General features: G+C 40.5%; 2 protein-coding genes across 2 annotated transcripts; both read left to right on the forward strand.

Annotated features, from left to right (window-relative positions):
- Positions 1–2,739: 2,739 nt before the first annotated feature.
- On the forward strand, positions 2,740–12,015 carry si:dkey-150i13.2 (mitochondrial carnitine/acylcarnitine carrier protein). Its single transcript, XM_053483422.1, has 9 exons — positions 2,740–2,892; positions 5,544–5,636; positions 8,175–8,302; positions 8,872–8,962; positions 9,175–9,292; positions 9,391–9,463; positions 9,592–9,701; positions 10,736–10,857; positions 11,117–12,015. Exons 1-9 carry the CDS (start codon positions 2,794–2,796, stop codon positions 11,177–11,179), a joined length of 897 nt encoding a protein of 298 aa, XP_053339397.1. The 5' UTR covers positions 2,740–2,793; the 3' UTR covers positions 11,180–12,015.
- A 5,523-nt stretch (positions 12,016–17,538) lies between these two features.
- On the forward strand, positions 17,539–24,670 carry LOC128510634 (rab GDP dissociation inhibitor alpha-like). Its single transcript, XM_053483061.1, has 11 exons — positions 17,539–17,673; positions 19,162–19,269; positions 19,482–19,581; positions 19,714–19,848; positions 20,075–20,273; positions 20,390–20,521; positions 20,638–20,737; positions 20,938–21,109; positions 21,561–21,705; positions 21,848–21,902; positions 22,448–24,670. The coding sequence occupies exons 1-11, from the start codon at positions 17,629–17,631 to the stop codon at positions 22,598–22,600; spliced, it is 1,344 nt and encodes a 447-aa protein (XP_053339036.1). The 5' UTR covers positions 17,539–17,628; the 3' UTR covers positions 22,601–24,670.
- Positions 24,671–27,012: the final 2,342 nt, after the last annotated feature.

The following is a 27,012-nucleotide window of genomic DNA, read 5'->3' on the forward strand; positions in this document are numbered from 1 at the left end:
CCAGACGCATCCCAAAGAGACACACAGGGCATCCATGTGACGAGATCTCCAACCAGAAGCGGGGCACCAGGATGGGTCAGACAGGTCCGGAGGGCAGAGGGAGTCTGGATCACTGGCAGCTCAGGAACGACATGTGTAGCTTGACAGAGAGAGAGAAGGAGAGAGAGAGAGGGGGAAAGAGAACAGAAGAGGAGAGATAACAGTTGGGTATGGTTGCAGTCACATAATGTATAATGTAAATGTATATTTACTGTAGAGTGCAAGCAGAGACTCCGGCTGGACTATCTATGACATCATAACTAAAAAGGAAGAGCCAGAAGGAAACACAAACATGAGGGGGAACTGAGATGTAAAGCAACCAATCACCTCACCGTCAACAAACAAAAGGAAAGCATCCAAACATACCAGTTCACCATAATACTCTACGTCCATGAGTCCCCCAGATCTGCTCCTTTACCTAAGGCTAATCTATTTATAAAAATGCTTGGCTAAATAAATAGGTTTTTAGCCTGGACTTAAACACTGAGACTGTGTCTGAGTCCCGAACACTATTTGGAAGACTATTCCATAATTTTGGGGCTTTGTAAGAAAAAGCTCCGCCCCCAACTGTAGTTTAAATAATACGCGGTACTGAGAAGCAGCCTGCATCCTTTGATCGAAGTAGGCGTGGCGGTTCGTAAGACACTAGCAGTTCGCTCAGGTACTGCGGCGCGAGACCATTTAATGCTTTATATGTTAAGAGTAGTATTTTAAAATCAATGTGAAATTTCACAGGGAGCCAATGCAGTGAAGATAAGATAGGGGTGATGTGCTCATATCTTCTGGTTCTAGTGAGGACTCTCGCTGCTGCATTCTGGACTAGCTGAAGCTTGTTTATGCACCTAGCTGAACAACCAGACAGTAAGGCATTACAATAGTCCAACCTAGAGGTGATAAAAGCATGAACTAGTTTTTCTGCATCGTTTAGCAACAATATATTTCTTATCTTGGCAATATTTCTGAGGTGAAAGAATGCTATCCTGGTAATATTATCTGCATGAGCTTCAAATGAAAGGCTGGAATCTATAATCACACCGAGGTCTTTTACTGTTGCACTCGATTGAACAGAAAGGTGATCTAGAATTTTACTCCTAGCTGTATGCGGTCCTATTACTAGAATTTTTGTCTTATCTGGATTAAGCAGAAGGAAGTTAATTAGCATCCAATTTCTTATGTCCTGCACACATTGCTCAACTTTGGTAAGCTGGTTTATCTCATCAGGTTTTGCTGAGACATATAACTGTGTGTTGTCAGCATAACAGTGAAAACTAATACCATGCTTACGGATTATGTTGCCCAGAGGAAGCATGTAAACGGAAAAAAAGCAGTGGGCCTAAAACTGAACCCTGTGGAACACCAAACTCCACTAGCGAACATGCAGAATAATCACCATTTAAGTCTACATACTGATAACGATGGGTCAGATAGGATCTGAGCCAGGAGAGGGCTGTACCCTTAATTTCTACCACATTTTCTAATCTGTGAAGAAGAATAGCGTGATCAACAGTGTCAAAAGCTGCACTGAGGTCAAATAATACAAGCATAGTTACACAACCCTGATCAGAGGCAAATAGAATGTCATTTACTACTTTAACGAGCGCCGTCTCTGTACTGTGATGAGGCCTAAATCCTGACTGATACAGTTCATGTATGCCATTTCTACGTAGATATGAGCATAGCTGCTCCGCTACTATCTTTTCCAGAATCTTAGAGATAAAGGGGAGGTTTGATATTGGTCTGTAACTGGACAGCTGACAGGGGTCGAGGTCAGGTTTCTTAATTATTGGTTTAATAACTGCCAATTTAAAAGATTTTGGAACATAACCAATGCTGAGTGAAGAATTAATTATTCTCAACAGGGGTTCTGTTATTGCTGGTACTATCTGTTTAAGAAAATGTGTCGGTACAGGATCTAATATACAGGTTGATGAATTTGAAGAAGAGATGAGTGAAATTAGTTCATTCTCTTCAAGGGGAGTAAAGTATTCTAGGTTCTGGTCTGACATGGCTAGATTAACATCTGCATCAATTACATTGTTCGGTTTCAAAACCTCAATTTTATGCCTAATATTTACAATTTTATTATTAAAAAAGTTCATGAAGTCCTCACTATTGCATGATGTTGTTGTGGAGATTTCTGCAGTGGTCTTATTTCTGGTTAATTTGGCTACAGCATTAAATAAGAATCTAGGATTATTTTTGTTATTTTCTATAAGAGTGGAGAGATATGTTGATCTAGCTACACTAAGAGCTTTTCTATAGTTCAGGATGCTCTCCTTCCATGCTATTTGAAATACTAGTAATTTAGTTTGACGCCATTTACGTTCTAATTTCCGAGCGGTCTGTTTTAAAGTGCACGTGTGTGTGTGTGTGCGTGTGTGTGTGTGATCGTTATACCAGGGAGCAAGTTTCTTATCTCTAATAATTTTCCTTTTAACTGGAGTTACATTATCTAAGGTATAACGGAACATTGACTCTAAATATTCAGTCGCCTGATCGAGTTCTGAACCTGGAACCTTCTGATCAATAGCACACTATTATTATTATTATTATTATTGTGTGTCTATATACGCTCATAATCTCTCTCTCTCTCAGTGTGTGTGTGTGTGTGTGTGGACCGGTAGTGGGCGCCACTGAGTCAGGGTAAAACTTTAATAAAACCTGTAAATGTGTGTGAGAGTGAAGAGAAAGGAGCTGGAACCTGTTTCCCGAACTGTGTGTGTGTGTGTGTGTGTGTGTGTAAGACAGAGAGCGATGGCAGACCGGCGCGTGTCTCCGGTAAAGAACTTCGTGGCCGGTGGAGTCGGGGGCGCGTGCCTACTGTTCGCCGGACACCCGCTCGATACCATCAAGGTAAGTGTGTGTGTGTGTGTGTGTGAGAGAGAGAGAGTGTGTGTGTGTGTGTGTGTGTGAGAGAGAGAGAGAGAGTGTGTGTGTGTGTGAGAGAGAGTGTGTGTGTGTGTGTGTGTGTGTGAGAGAGAGAGAGAGTGTGTGTGTGTGTGTGTGTGTGAAAAAGAGAGAGAGAGAGAGAGACTTAATTTTCCTCTGAAACACAGTGTGCATGACATTTACACACACACACACACACACATGATAGAATTATAAGCGCATATGGAGACAATAATAATAATAATAATAATAATAATAATGTTAGATTTAATTGAATACTGAATGTCGGGTTCTGAAAGCTGTTCCACACGAGTGTTACTGTTACTGTTACATTTACACACACACACACACACACACACACACACACACACACAAGTGTTACTGTTACATTTACACACACACACACACACACACACACACACACACACAAGTGTTACTGTTACATTTACACACACACACACACACACACACACACACACATGTTACTGTAACATTCACATTTAGACTTGTGACTCTTTTATCTGGAGCGACTTACAAAAGTGCTTTGAAGTTTCCATCATTAGACTTATCGTGTTGTGTAAGGGTTATATTTTGGGGGGGTGAGGTGGGTGAGGTGGGTGGGGGAGCGGGCGGAGGTTTAACTCAAATATCTAAGAAACAGACCGGTCTTTAGTCGTGGCATAAAGAAACTTTACACCCAGAAGAAGTTTACTCCACCACCTACAGTAGGAGCCGGAACAGAGAACAGTCTAGACGCAGGTCTTTCTCCATCCGTGAGAGACGGTGGGACCAGCCGAGCAGTGATACATGAATATATACGTTTGATAATAATGATGATAATAGATGTGGTCAGGGGTATCTCAGTGATTAAGCTGTTGGGCTACTGATCACAAGGTCATAGGTTCAAACCCCATCACCACCAAGTTGCCCCTGTTGCTCAGACGTATAATTATATATAAAAATGTAAGTCGCTCTGGATGAGGGTGTCTACCAAATACTCTAAATGTACAGTAATAACAGTAATGATAATAATACATTATTTACAATACATATTAATAAATATTCATGTGTTACTTTTGCATATGGAACATTATGGCTAATATTTGGCAGTTATACATTTATACACTGTGTATACTGTAGACATCACATTACTGTGAAATAATCTCCAGACTCGCGGTTGGTTATTTTATACAACTTACCTGCTAACGTTAATATTCTGGAGTTAAACACAACAAACTAAACCCTTTATACAGAGACGTGAGAGACACAGCTGATCATCTGCACCCTCTACAGTGTGAGGTTTAGGTAGCATCCAGGCTAATACAGATTAGCATTGTGTGTCTAAGTCACCACACACACACACACACAGACTCCAGACTAGAGCTTTAATACACCAGTGTGTGTGTGTGTGTGTGTGTGTGTGTGTGTTTGTTGATTTGGCTTTCAGTCAGCTTGGATGTTTAGGTTAAAACACATTCACACACACATGAGCATAAAACACATCACATGACTGCTGAAATATTGTGTGTGTTTTTGGTTAAATTTCACGGATTTGATTTTTCTTAGTGAGTCATTTATAAAGTCTGTTTAGTGAAATGATTCACAGATTCAATCACTGATTCACACTTAATTGCTCTTGTGTGTTAATCAGCTGCTGATTTGTTCAGCTTAAGCATTTAAAGATCCGGCATTAAGCATTTTATGATATATTATTACAAATATACAAAAGGTTCATTTATAACTCAACGTGCCCGACATCTGGTTTGCAACTTGTTATAAATAAAACAATTTTATAAAAATTTTAGTTCATTTTTTACATGAACATAGTGCATCTGTTACACAACTTTATTCCCTTTTAGCTTATGCAACAAAACACACTGATCACACACCATCGCTGTCTGCGTCACATGATTACACCTGGGGTTAAAGGTTAAACCTGATGTCCCTGATGTTCATGTTCACTGAAGTTGCAGTGTTTAAGGTTACAGAGGAAGGTTTAAGGTCGATCGTCATTACAGCAGACTCATTAGTTTTTTTTGGTTTTTTTTTAAACTAAAACTTATTTAAATTCTGTTCCTGAAATGATTCACTGATTCGTTCACTCATTCACAGACGTGTTGAACCGAACGCTTCAGCCTGAGTCATATAAAATTAATTTTCCATTAGTATAAAATGTTATGATTTATAACGTGCTGTAAACCTGGTGTTGGTCCTGTTTTAAAAACCTTGTTGAGATTTTAATTGAGCTGTAATTAATGCATAACGCCACCAGCTGCAGTGTTCATCAGTGTAGTTAATATCGGCGATGACATCAGTAATCATGGTTTTTTGGGTCTGTGAATTGACAGAAGTGAGAGTTACAGCTCGTCTCGCTCCCTCGTCTCACTCGCTCGTCTCACTCGCTCGTCCCCACACTGTTTCTCTCTCTCTCCCTGAAGCTCTTATCAGCTCGGCCATACTCGCTTTGTGTTTGTGAGGGAGTTTCTTATCAGTGTGTTCAGGGTAATAGAGTTCTTACTGCTGCACTGTCACACATAGCAAGTATAACTGAATCTTCAGGTCTGTGTGTGTGTGTGTGTGTGTGTGTGTGTGTGTGTGTGTTCGTCTTCACACAGGTTCGACTTCAAACACAGCCCAAAGCCTCGAGTGGTCAGTACGTGCTGTACACAGGAACGTTCGACTGCTTCCGCAAAACTCTGTCCAGAGAGGTTCCTTCATTATCTTCATGATTTATATTTATAAAATTATTTTGTGTTTAACTCTTGTGGCTTATTTGTCCTTTAATCTCGGTTTTAAATTTAGATTTATCTCAGTTTAAGTTTAATGACTTCTGTTTTCATGACAAAAAAAAACACAACACTGCAGGTTAATTCAATAATTTAGAGATTAAAATGAAAAGTTTAACCTCCGCTGACTAACAGTCTGTAAAAACCCAGTGTGATTCACTACATAAACTTACTGTATACATAGAATGAGTTTATGGAGAATAAATGGAAAACCCTGATATAAGTGTGATATACTGCACTCTTGGTGTGGAATTATATTTATGAGACAGAGACAACAGTACAAATAGTAATAATTGTGCACAGAACAGAATGAAAGTGACACTTGTTATAATCTGTAATGCTGAGAGAGAAGGAGCAGACTTACGCAGGTAGCACCGTGATACAGTATATGTATATATTTAGCAGAAAAGCCGGATCTCCCAGTCCAGTCACATTCCACCCACCTTGTAGAGACGCGATGAGAAACCGAATGGCTCTGGGGACAAAGGATTTCCTGAGTCTGTCAGATGAGAAGCGTCGCGACAGAAGACGTCCGATAAACACACTCTTCTGATTGGAATTGACTCTGTGTGAACTCTTGGCCATGATGGACAACACAACCACTGAACCTGCTCATCGGACCACCTTGTCCAAGTGCGTGGTGTCCCTGCTTCTCAGGCTGCCTCCCCAACACACTACTGCATACACTGGTGATGAGCAATCGATAAAACATCAGCAGGAGCTTTTTACAGATGTTGTAACAGCCGAGGCCTCCTTAGGAAGAACAGCTGGCTCTGACTAGGGTTGTTCCGATTCCGATACTAGTATGGGAAATGCTGCCGATAACACGAAAATCTGCCATCGGTATCGGCGAGTATTTGAGTCCACGTACCGATCCGATACCATTGTCCGAAACATTACCCAGTTATGCCCGCTAGCTTTGCTTAACGCTGCAAATCGGAAATCAATCCTTTTTCGCTGCTCAGAATCCAAACACAGGAAGTTGTGTCGTGTTGCCACAAGCAACCACTGTTTACGACCACGAAGAAGCTTTTTAAAAAATACCTTTTTCAGTTTACAGCGTTAGAATTGCAGCTGCATTTGAAGTTCTTTTTCAGATGTTGAAGTTCAGTTTCTTTTTCAAAAATAAGTAAAACTGTTTAATGTATTTCAGATAATAAAAACACTCTAGTTCACTACATGTACTCGTTCATGTTTTATTAAGGGATTAAATCTAAAGCACAGCATAAAATAATTCTGTCAATTAATACAGGTCTAGTAGTTATATATACAGATACACACCCAGGTATCGGATCAGTACTCGGTATCAGCCGATAGTATCGGGATCGGTATGGGGAGGGGAAAATGGTCTGGGAACATCTCTAGCTCTGACCTTACTGGTACAGATAATCAGTGGTTACTGACCAGTCAGTTGTCAGTGAACTGCAGCTCCAGGTATCCGTATCACCTCACCATCTCAACATCCTCTCCCTCGATGGAGACGAGTAACTGGGGAGATCCGGACCGACGTCCCGGTCCATCATACAGAGTGAACAGGAAGGCGGCCAGGACGGTCCCCTGAGGTACTCCTCTGCTACTAACTATAGTCTCTGAGACTCAGTCCCTCGTCCTGACATACTTCTGATGGGGTAGTCTGTACGTGCAGGGTTGGTTGGTCCCTGGTGCCCTGATGACATGTGGGAACTGGTTACAACTAAACCAGGGAGATTACAGCGAAAAAACCCCTTCTGTCTGCAGGTGAACTGCAGGGGATCCAGTGCATGACTGACCTCTGACCTGCTGTGCTGTGATGGTGGGGGGCGTGGGGGGCGTGGGGGGCGTGAGGGGCGTGGCTCCTTGCTGTAGTATGGGTGAGGACAGAGACAGCCAGTCAGAGGGCGGGGCGGTGATAACACACCAGACACAACTGTGTGTGAACTCATTGGGCCTCAAATTATATAGAAAACAGTAAATCTCTCTTTCTCTCACACACACACACACACACACACACATGCAAAGACTGGGTTTTCACAGACTGTCACAGATAATGTCCCGCTGACTTTGTTCTGGTGTAAACATGTAGTTCCTGTTTTAAACACTGGGTGTCGCTGTGACATTAAAGACATTAAAGATAAAACAACCCTGAAATCATCTTTTTAATTCAGATTAAAGGAGCACTACTCTTCATAATCCATAAAGTGTTGAAGTACAGCTTTAAACTCCTCCCTCACGTTAAACTACACAATAATAAACTCCTCATGTCTTACAGTATGAAAGTAAAAGCAGAAGACAAAATTCACCAAAGAAAGAACGCACTAGTTTTAGTTTTAGTATTAATTCAGCTTTTCCTCCTTCAGGGTTGGGTTTGGGTTCACAGTCTAATCATTACAGAGGTGTAGAGTGTGATGTTAATGTTCCTGAGCTGGGGTTCTCCGGTCCTCACTGTGTCTGGTTCTCCTGCGCTGGTTCTCCGTGCTGTAGGGAGCCTTGGGTCTGTACAAGGGCATGGGAGCGCCGCTGGCCGGAGTCGCCCCCATGATGGCCGTCAGCTTCTTTGGATTCGGACTCGGGAAGCAGCTGCTCCAGAGCGACCCGTCTGTCCCCGTCAGGTCAGTGTGGAGGAGAGAGAGAGAGACGGAGACGGTCAGGGGGAGAGCGCAGGGCCGGAGACCAACCGAACAGAGAGACTGACGCAGCATAAAGAGGAAATTATTCAAGACAGGAGGAATTAAAAATATCTTCCTCCTTTTGTCTTCCTAAAAAACTCTGATTTTAAAGAGAGATGAGTGCAGGTGTGTGTCAAGTACAGACAAACAGAATCATCTAATGGCCAGAGCTGATCATCATGTTGCCTTTATATAAATATATATTTATACTTTATAGTCTCAGCCATATTCAAATAAATCATTTATAAATCATTTAAAATTTTATAAAAGAAAAAGTGTAGAAGTGTTTTTTTTGTTGTCTGTTTTTGATAATAAAGTATAATTTGCACAGCGTTGTGTGAAAGCAACATTGTGTGTGTGTGTGTGTGTGTGTGTGTGTGTGTGCGTGTGTGAGACTTTCAAATGTTCACTCTAACACCAGATCCTCATTCAGACCCATCCAGAGTGAAAGGTTTCTCTAACATCAGTGTTGGCGTCGGTTCTCACTCCTGCTCCTGATGTCTGTGTTTCAGCTACACACACACACTCATGGCTGGAATGTTAGCCGGAGTTTTCACTACAGTCATTGTAGCTCCAGGAGAGAGGATCAAGTGTCTGCTTCAGGCAAGAGCGCACACACACACACACACACACACACACACTGATATGGTGCTGTCCGTCTGTGGGCTGGTGGTCCTGATGTTAGAGTTCTGGCTTTAGACTGGATTCACCTCAGAGCAAAGCTTCAGCAAACTACTGCATAATGGAATAAATAGGTTTATGGTCTTAGTATTCTCTCTCTCTCCCTCTGCGTGTGTGTGTGTGTGTGTGTGTAGGTACAGTCCATCAGTGGAGAGCTGAAATACGCCGGGCCGATGGACTGCGCGCTGAAACTCTATAAACAACACGGAATTCGCAGTGTGTACAAGGGAACCATCCTCACTCTCATCAGAGGTGTGTGTGTGTGTGTGTGTGTGCGCGCATGTCGTGTTGTATGATTATGGATATTTATATCAGGTCATGTGACCTCTCTCTGCTCTTTTACCTCCCAGATGTTCCTTCTTCTGGTCTCTACTTTTTAACGTACGAGTACCTGAAAGCCGTCCTGACTCCTGAGGGCGAGACGTAAACACACCACACCTGTTTCTCACCTGATACAGGAACATTCAGCTCTATTGCATACTTATAACCCTGGCTTCTCTCTCACACTTTCTCTCTCTCTCTCTCTCTCTCTCTCACACACACACACACAGTGTGGACCGACTCAGCACTCCCAGGATTCTTTTTGCTGGAGGAACTGCTGGAATCGTGAACTGGGCCGTCGCTCTTCCACCTGATGTCCTCAAGTCCAATTTCCAGACAGGTGACTTCATCTGTTCTTTACCTTTAATCAGTTACACATTTTAATTAAAGATGACAATAATGAAACCCTGCAGGGTGCTGCGAGAGGTCTCTGTGTCTGATTCTGGATTCGATTTTAATGATGAATAAACATAGGATCTCACCTTGTAGACAAATCTCTCCGGCTGAAATGTAACAATAGCAGCTCCATTAGTTACCGTAGCAACAATGACGAACGTCTTGTACAGCAATATTATATGACTTTGATGTTTACGGTTTGATGTGTTTTTCTTTCTGTAAGGTTAGAACGTGTTGGAGGAGTTTGAGTAGATCGTCTAGACGCCCAGCATTAATTAAAATGTCACTTATATTAATACTTAAAATATATCATCATTTTATTATTGTCTGATTCTGGAGTTTTTTGTATAATTATTATTTATTATTTAATATTTAATTATTATTTGTATTATTTGTATTATTTGTATAATCAGCAGTGATTTGTTGTGTCTGAGGTTTTATAAATCAAACCTAATCCAATCCAAACCTCTTAACTTGAACTTTGTGAATAATTCTTACAGAAAAACATCTTTAAAAATGAATAATTGTATACAATAGCAGAAAAATATATAGATCAGCCATTCCCTAAGTTAACAAAGCTGAAGCCCAGTGTGATGTACAGAATCCTCTGCGTCCCTCTCAGACCTTTAATCACATCTCTGAGACTGACATTAATGTAGAACATCACGCTGTGCAACGCCCCCGGCTTTTGTTTTATTAGTTCTAATTACTTTTTAAAGGGAAATATTTAGAAGAAATAGTAGAACTATTGTATGGGAATTAATTTTACTAAAAGGTTATTTCTTCATAATAAATGTCATCGTGCAACTCACCCGCCGTACTCTTCAGAACCAATGGATTTACACGACACTTTGAGGATCACGGAGTGTATTTACTTGTTTGTTTACATCACATCCAGATTCCAGATGTGTACTCACACTCCTACAGTAAACTCAGTAATGTGTGTGTGTGTGTGTGTGTGTGTGTGTTGTTGTTTAGCTGCTGATGGACGTTACTCAGGTGTAGTGGATGTTTTGCGGACGCTGCTGAGAGAGGAAGGAGCCCGAGCGCTGTATAAAGGCCTGAGTGCCGTCATGCTGCGAGCGTTTCCTGCTAATGCGGTGTGTGTTATTACAGCACACTCATACAAAAACACACACACACACACACACACACTGAATCTGAATTGCCTTTTCATACTTTAATATATAATTTGCCCTGTAATGAGTGTAATGTAACAGGCTGAGTTGCTCACACAGCTCTATGCTGGTGTTGTGTTGCTGTGTAGTGTAGAATCATTTCTCTCTGCAGGTCGTTATTAACACACTCTATCTATTCTCTCTCTCTCATTCTCTCACTTTGTGTTTTTTTGGATCTCAGGCTTGTTTTTTGGGATTTGAAATGGCTCTTAAGTGTTTAAACTGGCTTGTTCCAAACTGGTGACCTCTACACGACCTCAGGCTGGTGCTGGTCTTCAGGCTGATGAGGAATTCTGACCCGGCTCTGTTTACAAACCAACAAACCGAGATGAGATCATTGTGCTGAAATACCATCCATCCATCCAGGAACTGTGGAGGCCAGTGGTGACCGTCGTATTTATTCCCATTTTGTACACCTGGTCAACATTCTCACACACACACACACACACACACACACATTCACACACTACTGGCAATTTGAGAATGCCAAGTAGCACAATCTGCATGTCTTTAGACAGTGGGAGGAAACTGGAGTACCCAGAGGAAGCCCCCCAAGCACGGGGAGAACATGCAAACTCCATGCACACAGACCCCAAGGTGGGAATCGACCCCAGGACCTGGAGGTGTGACTGTGCTAACCAGGGTTAAGCAACCGTGCTGCCTTATTGAAATACATAACACAACTCAATTTTATTCAGTTCAATTTTATTTCTTTAGCGCTTTTAACAGCAGTCATTGTCACAAAGCAGCTTTACACAATCAAACTAAATTACGAAAGTGTGTATGAGGTGTGAGTGTGTGTGTGAATCAGAATGATCAGATCGTCCCTGATGAATGAGCCGAGTGTGAAGGTGCTGAGGGAAAAACTCCCTGAGATGGTAATAGGAAGAAACCTTGAGAGGAACCAGACTCAACAGGGAACCCATCCTCATCTGGGTGAAACAGAAAGCAGGGATTGATCTGCACTCATGAAACAGAACACAAACTTCCGCTCTGCTCGCTTTTCATTATAGTGATGTTATTATTTTTTTTTATTTAAATGTAAAATCACACTTGTCGTTTTTTGTTTTTTTTTTTTTTACAGATAAATAGATAGATAGTTATATAGATATAGTACTTTATTAATCACACTACTTACCTTTTAAGAAAAATGATGGCCTGGCCATGACTACTTTGTTATCTTGTTTAGATGAAGTTAAATGTTGGTTATCTCATAATTTCTTATTCCTTAATGAAAAGAAAACTGAGGTGATAGTCTTTGGCCCTTCGGAACACACGAAGGCCCTTGATCTTGATCTGGGTCCTCTATCAGCCTTTATGTCCTCACAGGTTCGGAATTTAGGTTTCCTGTTAAATGATACACTAAAAATTATAAATAAATCTCTACCGTTAGCTTTTATCAGCTCCGTACGCTCGCAAAAATTAAACCTTTTCTCACTGATAAGACTCTAGAGATAGCCATTCATGCTTTCATTACAACCCGCCTTGACTATTGTAACTCTCTCTATTATGGTATTTCTAAATCTCAAATCGCCTGTCTTCAAATGGTCCAGAACGCCGCTGATAAATTTCTCTTGAAAAATAAAAAAGGATCATGTACATTTTTTTTATTTTACTATTTGTTTTTAAATCGTTACACCAGCAAGCACTCATCACCTTATCTGAATTGCTGCACCTGAGAAGTTTGAGATCCTGTGACCAGAACCTCCTCTTTATCCCACACTCCAGACTCATGCGTAGAGGTGACCGTGCTTTTTCGGTTATTGGGCCTCGTCTTTGTACTGACTTGCCAATTGATATTTGAATGGCTCCTAGTCTGACTATTTTTAAATCCCTTTTTAAAACCCGTCTGTTTGCCCTGGCCTACTCGGCTCTACTGTGCCTATTAAGTTTTTGTGTGTATTGTGTACTTTTAGCCTTTTATGATGTTATGATGTGGATGTACAGTACTTTGGTCAGTCTCGCGGATGTTGTAAATGTGATATATAAATAAACAAAACCTAAACAAAGTAAAATTGCTAAAAAATAAAAAAAAATGCTATAAAATAATATGAAAATACTGCTTCTATGTACACGTGCATGATGATTGTCTGTACAGGTGGGGATGAAACTGTACATAAGGTGGACCAGTAAGTAGTTATGGAGAGAATGAACCAGCAAGTATATAACCAGTAAATACTAATAAAAGAGAGGATGTAATGAATGAAGGTTGTATTAAAGACAGAATATATAGGAGCAGATTTATTGTGATGTCAGAGGGGATCCCTCTCTTTGCACATTTATTGTAAAGTCTGATTGCAGTCAGCAGTAAAGATGATGATGAGTTTAATGTTTACACATGAAAATAAAGTTGTTGTGTTTTTACCCACAATGCATCTGTCCACTACAAGTTCAGCCTGTTATTGTACAAGTCCTTCCTCCAGTCCAAAGTATAAAATCATTTTAAAGCTTGACCCTGATGGTGTGTAACTGCAGGTGGATTATTAATCTCTCTGGGACACTAAATCATTTATAAATAAACCTCAGGCACGTGAGTCGTTTCAGTTCATGTTTCTTCATTCAGGTTATTTTACTGCTGCGATTGTTTAATGATTTTGTAATAAATTGTATTAACATTCAGGTACAAATGCTCTGCTTTGTTCTTTCTTAAACAAACACCATTAATATGTGTGAGTGTAAATATGTGTTTAATGCGCTGAAGGAAAAAAAACAGATCTCGGTTTGTTAGCAGGTTTATTTTCCTGGTGACTCCGAGTCCGTCGGTGATGTGAGTCCGTGTGGAAACGCTCGTGAAGTCACTTAAAGGTTCCGGGGGTGAACTCAGTATGTCGGAGTCACTCAGCAGGTTAGAAAGCAAATGTAAATATGTGTTAAAGTTGAGCCTGAATAAGAGGTGTGTGTACACGTGTACACACACACACACACACGCAGAAAACGTTCTTTATATATTTTGTTGAAAGCAATAACAATTCAAACAACATAACTAAGTAGGATAAAGGGAGCAGCAGATAACAAATAACAACAACAACAACAACAATAATAATAATAATAATAATAATAATAATAATAAACCCACTGTAAAGAGCATCAAAAGTAGACACTAAAATTGACTCAAATTTGTTTTTTGAAAACTTTAGAAAAATGAAGTATTATGAAGGTTAAATTTATAATAAAGTATTTATCTTCCTCCTCCTTGTGGTAAAAAAAAAAAAAAATCCGACCTAAAACAAAAAACAAAACAAGCAGACACACACACAAACCATTATACAGTGGAACCTTGGATTGCGAGCATAAAAAGATAAGATAAAATAAACCTTTATTAGTCCCACAAGTGGGAAATTAGTTTTGCCGCGGCAGCAAGTGGACCAAGAGTAATTTGTTCAAATCAAATCACTTTTATTGTCACATCACGTTACTGGTACACTGGTACAGTACATGTGAGTGGAATTCTTATGTGCAATCTACACAAGCAATAGTGGTGTAGAATTATAAGAATAGATATTCATGAAAATAAATATGCATATGAATAAGTACAGTAATAGTGTGCAAGTATATATTTATTATTAAAAATAAATATATACTATAAAAATATATAATATACTATAAAAATAATAAAAATAATAATAATAATAATAATAATAATAATAATAATAATAATAATTTGTAAGGATGAATTCAATGGATTTGAAATAAATATACACATGTATGTATATCTATATATATATATATATATATATATATATATATATATATATATACACATACATAAATACATGTATATATATATATATACCTTATGTGCAGTATGGAGTGCATAAAGTGTCTTAGTGACTATAAAGTGACAGTGTGAAATTGACAGTGTAGTGTCAGTAAAGACTTATTGATCACTGTTCAGCAGTCTGATGGCCTGGTGGAAGAAGCTGTCCCTTAGCCTGCTGGTTTGAGACCGGATGCTGCCGTACCTTCTGCCTGATGGAAGTAGTTTGAAAAGGAGGGCTCAGTACACACCCCTGTGGAGCACCAGTGTTCATTATGACGGAGGATGAGGTGATACTGCAGTTAAGGATCCAGCTGCAGAGAGAGCTGCTCAATCCTAGATCTTGTTGTTCCCTATCCAGTTTCGAGGGGACGATGGTGTTGAATTCAGAGCTATAATCTAAAAGCATGCTTGTTTATAAAAAAAACTTGTATATCAAAGTGAATTTCCCCCATAAGAAATAATCATATAAAAATAATTCATACAAAATATAAAGGTAAAAATAAAACAAATTAACCTGCACTTTACCACACACACACACACACACACACACACACACACACCAATGAGCTTTAACTTTAATATATGTTTATATCTTTAATATAAAAAGTGATGTAACACATTAACAGATTTTGCTTTGAGACACCTTTATATTTTGTTTCCTTAAAAATATGTAAAAATCTCAAACACAGAGGAAGTTATACAGCAAAGAGTCTGGGTTGCCAGAGATATTTATGTAAATCATAGTTATAAAAGAATGAAATTATAGAAGAGTGGAGCAGAACTGAAACACACCATGTTATTAAAATATACACTGAGAGGAAGCATTGTTGGTGTTGGTGTTAGTGATGGTGTTGGTGTTGTTGGTGTTACTGTTGGTGTTGGTGTTAGTGTTGGTGTTGGTGTTGGTGTAAGTGTTGTTGGTGTTGGTGTTGGTGTTACTGTTGGTGTTAGTGTTAGTGTTGGTGTTAGTGTTGGTGTTAGTGTTAGTGTTAGTGTTGGTGTTGGTGTTAGTGTTGGTGTTGGTGTTAGTGTTAGTGTTGGTGTTGGTGTTGGTGTTGGTGTTAGTGTTGGTGTAAGTGTTGTTGGTGTTGGTGTTGGTGTTACTGTTGGTGTTAGTGTTAGTGTTGGTGTTAGTGTTGGTGTTGGTGTTAGTGTTGGTGTTAGTGTTGGTGTAAGTGTTGTTGGTGTTGGTGTAAGTGTTGTTGGTGTTGGTGTTAGTGTTGGTGTTAGTGTTAGTGTTGGTGTTGGTGTAAGTGTTGGTGTTAGTGTTGGTGTAAGTGTTGGTGTTGGTGTAAGTGTTGGTGTTAGTGTTAGTGTTGCTGTTAGTGTTGGTGTTAGTGTTGGTGTTGCTGTTAGTGTTGGTGTTAGTGTTGGTGTTAGTGTTGGTGTTGGTGTTGGTGTTAGTGTTAGTGTTGGTGTTAGTGTTGGTGTTGGTGTTAGTGTTAGTGTTGGTGTTGGTGTTAGTGTTAGTGTTGCTGTTAGTGTTGGTGTTAGTGTTGGTGTTGCTGTTAGTGTTGGTGTTAGTTTGTTAGTGTAATGTACATGTTACAGGGGTGTGTAGTGAGGAGTTTCACTGGAATAAGCAGAGGAATGAAAACAGGAAGGCAGGTTAAGAGAGAGAGAGAGAGAGAGAGAGAGAGAGACTCGCATACACACACTTAAACACAATGTGGACGTATCACTGCATCCAGACATCCCGCCACATGAGGGCAGTGTTGTTTATTTACCTCTCACTCTTTGGCTCTTCCTGAACAAAAACAGCTGGAACATCTGTCCATCTGCAGAAAAATAACCCTACTCCTCTGTCCCATGGCCCTAATCTCTCTCTCTCTCTCTCTCTCTCTCTCTCTCTCTCACACACACACACACACTGGAATTCTCTGGAATTTCCTTTGGGACCAATATTTATTCATTCATTCTATCTATCTATCTATCTATCTATCTATCTATCTCTCTCTCTCTCTCTCTCTCTCTCTCTCTCTCTCTCTCTTTTGCACAATATTCATTACTTTTTGCACTAATTCCTCAATTCTTGCTGCTGTGTTAAGGAATGTTTATGTTTACCCACTACCTCAACACCATACTTATATTCTGTTATGTCGTGGTTGCGCACTGTCACTTTGTTGTTGCTCTTGTTTGCACATTTGCACGTGCACTTTATGTTGTCTGTAAAAATGTTATACTTAGCTAGATAGTTTTTGTTAATTTATGTTGTAATTTATGTTAGGTCTCTCTGTCCTGTCTCTGCTAGCCAGTTAACTAGGCCTCTTGGTTAGCTAGTTTAGTGTCTCTGTTAATTTATGTTGTAAATTTATGTTGCATGTAGCACCTTGGTCCTGGAGGAACGTTGTTTCGTTTCACTGTGTACTAACTGTATATGGTTGTAATGACAATAAATCTATCTATCTATCTATATAAATCTACACACCAAGATGGTATTGTTGGTCAGTCTAAGTGTGGACTGTCCCAGGGACACACAGCTGACGGTCCCGAACCTACAGTGGCCGAGAAGTGCAATACAAATTAACAAAACGGAAAAGAAAATAACAACAACAAAACAACAAAACTGTTTTCCGTTTTGTTAATTTGTATTGCACCTCTCGGCCAGTCAGATATTAGTTATTTTGTTTTCCGTTTTGTTAATTTGGTTTTGAATTATTATTTTTTTTTTTTTTTGGGTGGGGTGCGGTGTTAATTTGGTTTTGAATTTGTTATTTTGTTTTCAGTTTTGTTAATTACTTTTGCACTTCAGGGCCACCGTAGTGTGTCACTGCTCCAGCTCTCTGCAGATACACTGGGATTCAGCTGCATGTTTAATACAGATCTGGCAACCCAGAGTGAAGGGTGACATTTGGGCGGAGGCCTGCTTGGACACACACACACACACACACACACACACTGTTTCGGTGGTGTTGAAGAGGAAAACCTGCAGCATGGATGAGGAGTATGATGTGATAGTTTTGGGAACCGGACTCACGGTAAGGGTCTGATATATAAAAATACATTTTAAAATATAAATAAATATAGATATAAATGTCAAAAGAAAACAGAATAGAATAAAATAAATGATGTCATCTTTAAGGAGACGAGCCTGAGTTTATATAATGAGTCATTCTGCAGATAATCCTGAATAATTAACACGAATCTACTGATCACTTTATTATTATTATTATTATTATTATTATTATTATTGTTATTATTTATTGATCAGTCGCTGCGCTTTATCCTATAAGATGATTGTTGTTTTTTTTAAACAAACAAAAATAAACATCACTGCGTTATTATAAGAGTGTATGATGTATTGTTAATATTTAATGTTAATGTTTAATGTTAATAAGAATATTCCCCCCCCCCCTCCCCCCGGGAGACGCGACGTGGTAGTGCGGTGGCTCTGTGCCTTTTTTCCGCACCCATATTCCGGAAACTGTGCTGTGATTGGCTGTGCGGTTTCCCCAGTCTGGGCTGTGATTGGCTGGTTGTCGCTCACACGCGCATCCTAGCTGTCAGCTGAGACGTCAAAGCGGGAAAACATTTACTTATTTAATGTATATAAAATTCATTCACTTCACCTTCACTTATTGTCTTTAATCGGGTTTCTGAGGAATGTTTTGCTTCTGGGCTCAACTGTAGGATTTATTCACAAAAATAGTTTAAATCATCATCCTCGGAGCGCTGTCAATCAGGGCGAAGTGGGCGGGGCGAGTGGAATACGGATGGGGAAGTAACGCTGCTCGGTCCTGTGTGTGTGTGTGTGTGTATATGTGAGAGAGTGTGTGTGTGAGAGAGAGTGTGAGTGTGTGTATATACACACCCATCATTTACATCTTTAGCCTGAAACCCGAGCAGATCGAATAAAAGCTCGGACATTAAAATCAAAGAATTTATAAACACAATGTAAAGATGTTTCACACACACACACACACACACACACACACACACACACTTTTGGGATGTGATGTGATGTGAGAATGGTTTAAAGCCTGCAGTACCGGAAATACAAAACCCTCAGGCCTCTAGTGTCACATTACACACACACACACACACACACAGTGTTTGTTATTACAGGGTGGAGAAATTACACTCCAATAGCACACACACACACACACACACACACATCACTAATAATGTTATACACTTTAAAACAGCTTATTAGCATAAATAATTAATATTTAATGAACAACATTGTTTCAATATTCATGTGTTATTAATATTAATGTAACTGTTTAAAATGTTCTTTATTCAACATCTGAGCTCCTTATCCTGCTCAGGGTGGGGGAGGATCCGGAGTGTGTCAGGGGTGTGACACCGCAGGGGTGTGACACCGAACATCAAATACACACACATACACACACACACACACACTTACAGTTCCGGATCGGGAGAAAGCTCTTCCTATAGATAAAAGCTTTTATGGTATATACAATGTGTTATAATGTTGTTGTTGTTGTTGTTGTTGTCGTCCTCAGGAGTGCATCCTGTCCGGGATCATGTCTGTTAACGGAAAGAAGGTTCTGCACATGGACAGGAACCCGTACTACGGCGGTGAGAGCTCCTCCATCACGCCGCTGGAGGAGGTACGGTCCCCTGCAGATCTGAGTTTATTGAGTGATAACGTCTGTAAGAGATAATATAAAGAGTCCGGAGGTTCAGAAGTAAAGTGAGCAGGACAGTGTAGATGTTCCTCTCAAGAGATGTCTGTGTAAAACCTCAAGCACACACTCACACACTCACACACTAAGAGTTTGTCCTGAAGCTCAGACGCTGCTGTCGTGTTTGTCCTCTGCAGCTCTACAAGCACTTTGGTCTCCCTGACGCTCCGCCCGAGTCCATGGGCCGAGGACGAGACTGGAACGTCGACCTCATTCCCAAATTCCTGATGGCGAACGGTCAGTGCTCACACCTTCATCCTGAGTTTTATTTACAGTGTTATAGATAATGTAGGACGTTCATACAGTCCAGTGTGTGTGTGTGTGTGTGTGTGTGTGTGTAAACTTGCTGTGTGTCTCCTGCTCCTGCAGGTCAGCTGGTGAAGATGCTGCTCTACACAGAAGTGACTCGATATCTGGACTTTAAAGTGATCGAGGGAAGTTTCGTCTATAAAGGAGGAAAAATCTACAAGGTTCCGTCGACGGAGTCCGAGGCGCTCGCTTCCAGTCAGTGTCTCCCTCTGATTAGATCAGCCGTCGTTTTACAATAAATGTACAGTTTCTGATTAGACAGTTATTAAAGCTTTAAGTCAGTTATTAAAGGTGAGCTCAGTGATTTAAGGTTCTATAAAGATCAGGATCAGGAAGTTTATAAGAGATGATTAAAGGTGGGATCAGTGAGGTAAAGCTAAAGAGGAACTCAGGATTTAAACTTGGTGATGTTTCTGCTCAGATCTCATGGGCATGTTCGAGAAGAGAAGATTCCGCAAGTTCCTGGTTTTCGTAGCCAACTTTGACGAGAATGACCCCAAGACCTTCGAGGGCATGGACCCCAGGAGCACCACCATGCGCGACGTCTATAAGAAGTTTGACCTGGGGCAGGACGTGATCGATTTCACGGGCCACGCCCTGGCGCTCTACAGGACGGACGAGTAAGAGGACGCCGCGTTGCTTTAATCAGAGCGTTATTACTGATCATTACAGATCCATTACACGACTCTGAGCATGAGAGAGTGAATAACGGCCGCTCCGTCTCTCCGTCCTGCAGGTATCTGGACCAGCCGTGTCTGGAGACGATCAGCCGCATTAAACTCTACAGCGAGTCTTTGGCACGTTACGGGAAAAGCCCATACCTCTACCCTCTGTACGGACTCGGAGAACTGCCTCAGGGATTTGCCAGGTAAATTTCTTCTCTTACACACACACACACACACACACACACACACACACACACACACACACACCTGCCAGGTTACGGTGTGAGATTTTCCTTCATCTACTCTCCTTGTTGCCTAGGTTGAGTGCGATTTACGGAGGAACCTACATGCTGAACAAGCCCGTGGACGAGATCGTGATGGAGAGCGGACGTGTGGTGGGGGTGAAGTCCGAGGGGGAGGTACTGCACACGCTCACAATCAACTACAGTCAGATCACTAACGGGACGAGCACCAATCACTCTGATTCTCTATTCAAGCATAAAAAAACATCAGAATCAGAATCACAGTAAAGCTTTTATTTAGTGTTAAATTTACTTTTTAATTAGACATATGGGAATTTAAATATGAACCAGCGTTCTCGGGTTTCTCGCTCTCTCAGGTTGCTCGCTGTAAGCAGCTGATCTGTGACCCGAGCTACGTTCAGGACCGAGTGCGCAAAGCGGGCCGTGTGATCCGGGTCATCTGCGTCCTCAGCCATCCCATCAAGAACACCAACGACGCCAACTCCTGCCAGATCATCATCCCGCAGAACCAAGTGAACCGCAACTCGGGTCAGTGACGCGCCGCCGCCGAGTCCACCGGTCCTACAGGAGATCCAGCGTCTGCTTATATTACACTAACTCCATTACTGTGTGTGTGTGTGTGTGTGTGTGTGTGTGTTCTGTGTACATGCTTATACACACATGTACAGATACACACACACTCTGATTATTTAACTAATCTCTGATTACAAAAAAGACTTTAATGTCTTACTGGTTTCCATCAGATACCTGTAGGCTTCCATTAGAGAATTCCTGCTCACTGAACCAGAACCCAGTAGAACCTTCTTTCATCACTACATGATTATTATCAGAATAAAATCAGAAGAGACACTAGCAACTCTGACTCTAAGCAGATTCTTCTCTAACACCATTACACACACACACACACACACACACACACACACACACACACACAACTTCATTACAATATTAAACTGTAGGTTTGTTTGTTTGTTTTCAGATATTTACGTGTGTATGATCTCGTACGCTCATAACGTGGCTGCGCAGGGGAAATACATCGCCATCGCCAGCACCACGGTGGAGACGGGCGACCCCGAGGCTGAGATCCAGCCCGCTCTCGAGCTGCTCGAGCCCATCGACCAGAAGTGAGTCTCATACACACACACACACACACACACACACACACAGTTTCATTTATGTCATTTAGTCTCATCAGCACACCTTCACCCTACATCGTATCTCATGTAGATATCAGGCTCATGTTGAAGCTCCTGTGTGTTTCTGCAGGTTTGTGGCCATCAGTGATCTGTATGAACCTTCAGACGATGGAACCGAGAGTCAGGTGAGGGTCATGCTCGCATGCTCCCACACACACACACACACACACACACACACACAAACACACACACACACTTACAAAATTTGTTCTTCAAGATTTCATTAGATGTTTAAGGGCTTATAGCTTCTCAAAATGGTTCCATTGAAGGTTATTAAACTTCAAAGTGTTCTTTAAGGATTAATTAGAGGATTAAGGAACCGTATCTTCTGAAGCAGGGTTCTTTACTGGTCTAATTACAAGTCTTATCTCCTAAAATGTTCCTCAAGCGGTTTGTAAGAGTTTATTAGATCATCTCAGCTTCTCAGCTCCCAGAAACGGTTCTTCTCAGAAGCCCTGTAGAAACACAGTGTTGAGTCGTTCTGCACAGACCCTCGGGGTTCCTCTACAGGGATCAGAACTCATAACACTGTGTGACGTTTAATACTCAGACGCAAACTCAGGACCATGACGTCAGCGTTACGTATCTGACCCGCGTGTCTCAGAGACAGACGGAGCTCCAGACGTCTCGGCTCAGGGTTCTGATGTTTCCCTCTGCGTTCCTCCTGCAGGTCTTCTGCTCTCGAGCGTACGACGCCACCACACACTTCGAAACCACCTGCAACGACATCAAGGACATCTACAAGCGCATGACGGGGACTGACTTCGACTTCGAGAACATGAAGCGCAAACAGAATGACGTGTTCGGGGAGGACCAGCAGTGAGAGAGGAGCGGGTGTGTGTGAGGGGTGAAGGGTCAAACTTTAGGGGCGGGGCAAAGAGGGGGAGAAAGTCATTACTGGGGAATATGAAGGAATGAGAGACAGAGGGAGGTGGAGTTAGAACCTGTGTGAATGATGGGACCTGATAACTTCCCGGAACACACACACACACACACACACACACACACACACACTGCTTTTCTCTCTTCTCTCCATTCTTTCCTCTTGTCTTTATGTCCTGCATCTGGTTAGTTGTGTACAGTGGTGACTGGATAACTTAGGCATTAATGTGTGTGTGTGTGTGTGTGTGTGTGTGTAGTTAAAACTTAACCTTATTGTTTTTAAGCTCCAGCTAAACATTAAATAAAGGACTAACACTTTATTCCACCGCTAGTCTTAGACTCTTAACACTTCTGTAACACTCTGTTCTGCGTGATGCACGTGTTATAAACGTGTTATAAACACTGCGAAGCTTTATAGCGTTTCAGTTGCATGAAAATCTAAACAGATGAACCTGAATCAGTTCAACACTTACGTCAGATTTTTTTAACACCATCAGCCTTCACATTCTGTAATAATATTATTCACACATGGCGACGTTCCCTCCTAAAGACCTCACAACATTCTGATGCTGTTTGACACATCACATCCCATCACATCCCATCACAAAACATCACGTCATGTCACGTCGCGTCACATCCCATCCCCTCTTATCCCATCGCATCACCTCTCGTCACGTCACATCTCCTTTATGTGGCTTTACTGTGAGAGAGACTGCGATCAGAGACAGGACACAGTGGGGTCGGATCACAAACAAAACAGGAAGTGAGACAGGAAGCAGAATGACATTTTGGCGGGAGTGTAATGGATACAGATCGGATATGGACGAGGGTTCATTCGGCTGCTGATTGGACACGATGAAGGTTGTGTGTGGTGAAGTCATGATTTTATAAACGCTCATTATCTGTGAGCCGTGTGTTAATGAACTGATTCAGGAGGCAGAAGAGACGCTGCTGTCGTTCTGATGTTTTTATTCTCTGTGAGTTCCAGCGTTTGTAAGAGGTTATTAGATCATCTCAGCTTCTCAGCTCCCAGAAACGGTTCTTCTCAGAAGCCCTGTAGAAACACAGTGTTGGGTCGTTCTGCACAGACCCTCGGGGGTTCCTCTACAGGGATCAGAACTCATAACACCGTGTGACGTTTAATAATCAGACGCAAACTCGGGACCATGACGTCAGCGTTACTTATCCGTTCTGATGTTTTTATTCTCTGTGAGTTAAAGGACGAACGACAGATGGAAACTGTGCAATATTAATCATTACACTAATAACCTGCTTATTAACCCTTATATTAACCGAGCATGTAGTGATGCTAAGCGTGTGTGTGTGTGTGTGTGTGTGTGGTCTCTCGTTAGTGTGTAGGTCAAAATCACTTCTGAACTTTATTTCAGCTCTTTTCATCAATTCTGTCTTTTAATATCATAAGGAGCGCGTGTGCCGCTGTATAATAACTGAAAACAGTAAAACAAAAACAGTAAACAAATCAGTTATTAATGTTTATTTGTTTATAAACAAAAACCTGAATTTGGGCTGAAATAGAAACAAACTCTGACATCATGATATGATTATTCAAACATAAGGGAAACGTCTACAGAGAAAACGCTAATAAATCAGAAATAAATCAGTAAAGTGGACACACACACATACACACACACACACACACACACACACACACACTGCTTTTATTTCATATCAAATGAATAAAGCATGTATGTGCTTTTTTGCAGCATCTCACATACAAAATGATTGTTTTTATTTATTTTATTTAAACCTTGGATGTGTGTGTGTGTTTGTGTCTGTGTGTGTGTGTGTGTGGGTCTGTGTTATCTCGTGTTTGGTCGAGCAGGACACAAAAAAATCGACATTGACTCGATCTTTAACCTGTGTGTGTGTGTGTGTGTGTGTGTGTGTGTGTGTGTGTGTGTGTGTGAATGTGTAGTTAATGTCCTGTTAGAAACCCAGTCGATTATAAACCTGTATGAATTTAATTATGTGGAACAATAAAGGCACGTGAGCGACTCAGACGTTGTGTCTGGTGTTTGTAGTTCAGTCTGTACAGAAAATAAGAGTTTAAAATAAAGTACACACAGTCACAAAGCATTCACACACACACACACACACACACACACACGGTCAGAGACAGACTGTTCATTCCATCTGATTTCTCAGGATTGTAATTTTTCAGTTTGTTTCGATTCATTAGCATTATTTTTATAGTATGAAAAATGCATTAAATTACATAACAAGCACTGAATTGTAGCGCCATCTTATAAAATAGCCACAGCTGTTGCTGCTAATCATCTGCTCCGCTCCAGTCCAGTAGGTGGCGGTGTTGCACCAACCACTCATGAGTTTGAAAGAAGTAATAAAAAGTGATAATCTCACGGGTTTTTGGGGAAGATGGAAGTTTTTTACATTTCTGTGAAAGCTGTGGCGTGTTTTTAATAAATCTGAAAGTTTAAGGCCATTTAAAGTTTGTAGATATATATATATATCAATAAAAAAGTGTGAATCACTTCTGAGTTAAATCCTAACGTCCAAACGATGAGCAATAAAACATGGATTGACCTGCGTTCCTTTAATCTGCCCGGCTCTGGCAGCAGCCTGTGTGTCACGTAATATTACTTAATAAAAATCTATTAAATGATCTTTCTAAATCTGTCTGAACATAATAATAATCTGCCTTTTAGATAAATTATGGCTTTTTAAAGTCTTTTAAAACCCAACACGGGTCCAGACAGCCGGTCTGGGGTTCAGGGTTGATGTACAGAATTTAAGCGGAGTTTAATGTGATTTATGTATAATTTTTTTTAATCTTTACAATAGAAATTAGGACTTTAGATAGACCTGAGAATTTTGTTTATTCCTTCTTTTTTCTTTACATTAATCATTTATTTATTTATTTTTTTTCTGTAATCATTTTAGGCTGATAATCAGATAACTGGATAGAGTGGGTGAATCGTTAGGGTTTTCAGCCACCAGGGGGCGACAGAGAGGCGCATACGAGCCTTTTCACTCAGACCGTTAGGTGTCAGTGTGGAGCTGAAAAAAAGACAATATAATGACCAAGATGGATTAAAACAAACAATTAATCAGTTATTAATTCTGCAAATGTGAGTAAAATGTAGAGGCCGAATTACAGTGTGCAGATTAATATGTCTGATAATGTCAAAATTAATAATAATAATAATGCTAATAATAATAGTAATCTTAGCTGTAGTAATGAGCCAATGAATCCACTGATAAACCTGTAAAAAAAAATCACAGTCGAACAATTATTATGACTATCAACCACATTTTATTAAATTTACTTCACTACGATGTGAGTCAGCGGAGCGAGCCTGAACACAGAGATCTGGATCATTATTGTTCATTAATCATAATCAGATTTTGTCTTCAGTCTTATTAATTACATCACACTTAATGTCATTCATTTCCTTTAAAGTTAAACATCAATAAATTCCCCAGAGTGAGAAATGATCTCAGATAATCTTCAGAGCTCCACATTCCTGCTGTACCTGTCTGATTAAATCCTGTTTTATTCATTATTTATAACGTTAATGAGTGTTTATTTACTACAACAATAAAGACATGATTGTCTTCAGATGCCAATCATAGACTCGAGCAAATCCATCCTGCGTAGACTTGTGAGTCCTGAAACAGATCTAACTCCATTACTTATAAAATTATTCCTTCATTATTTATACTGTTGTGTTTCTTTCTCATTTCAGAAGAGTTTAGATCCTGAGGATGAAGCTGAGCACGATATTGTGATTTTATTCATCGGAGTTCTTCTGACAGTTTCTATAAAACAATGTTTATGTTGTAATAAATGATTATATTGTTGATTTATTTGTGATGCCAAGAAAATCTTTCATCCACACCAGGAGATGGCGCTAAACTGAAAGTAGTCTTACTCACTACAGTAGCATTGTAGCACCAGTGCTACTGTTCATGCATGTAGGTGAAGTTACCTTGTTGAGGACCCTGAACTCTTCCCCCCCCCCACACACACACAGGGCAGGGGTGGAGAAGTGAGAGAACAGCGCTCTCCTGAACCACCACGCTACGAAGAATAAAGTAAAGAGAAGGGAAATGGAGAGAAGAGCATTACTATTTTAAATATTTTTAAACAGAAATATTAAAGATCAATATGAAACTGGACGAATCTAAGATGTTTTTATTTCATTTAAATTAAAATAATACAAGGCTTTGACCCAAGACTAATTCTTTATTAATTACTTTTTAAAACAAAACCTAACACAAGCAACTGATTCCTCACTCAGCATTAGGTATGTTCCCAAAATCCCAAATCCTTTAAATTAGCAGTTATCAAACCAATAATTAGGAAACCTG

The sequence above is a fragment of the Clarias gariepinus genome, chromosome 22, assembly GCF_024256425.1.
Source record: "Clarias gariepinus isolate MV-2021 ecotype Netherlands chromosome 22, CGAR_prim_01v2, whole genome shotgun sequence".
Lineage (NCBI taxonomy): Eukaryota > Metazoa > Chordata > Actinopteri > Siluriformes > Clariidae > Clarias > Clarias gariepinus.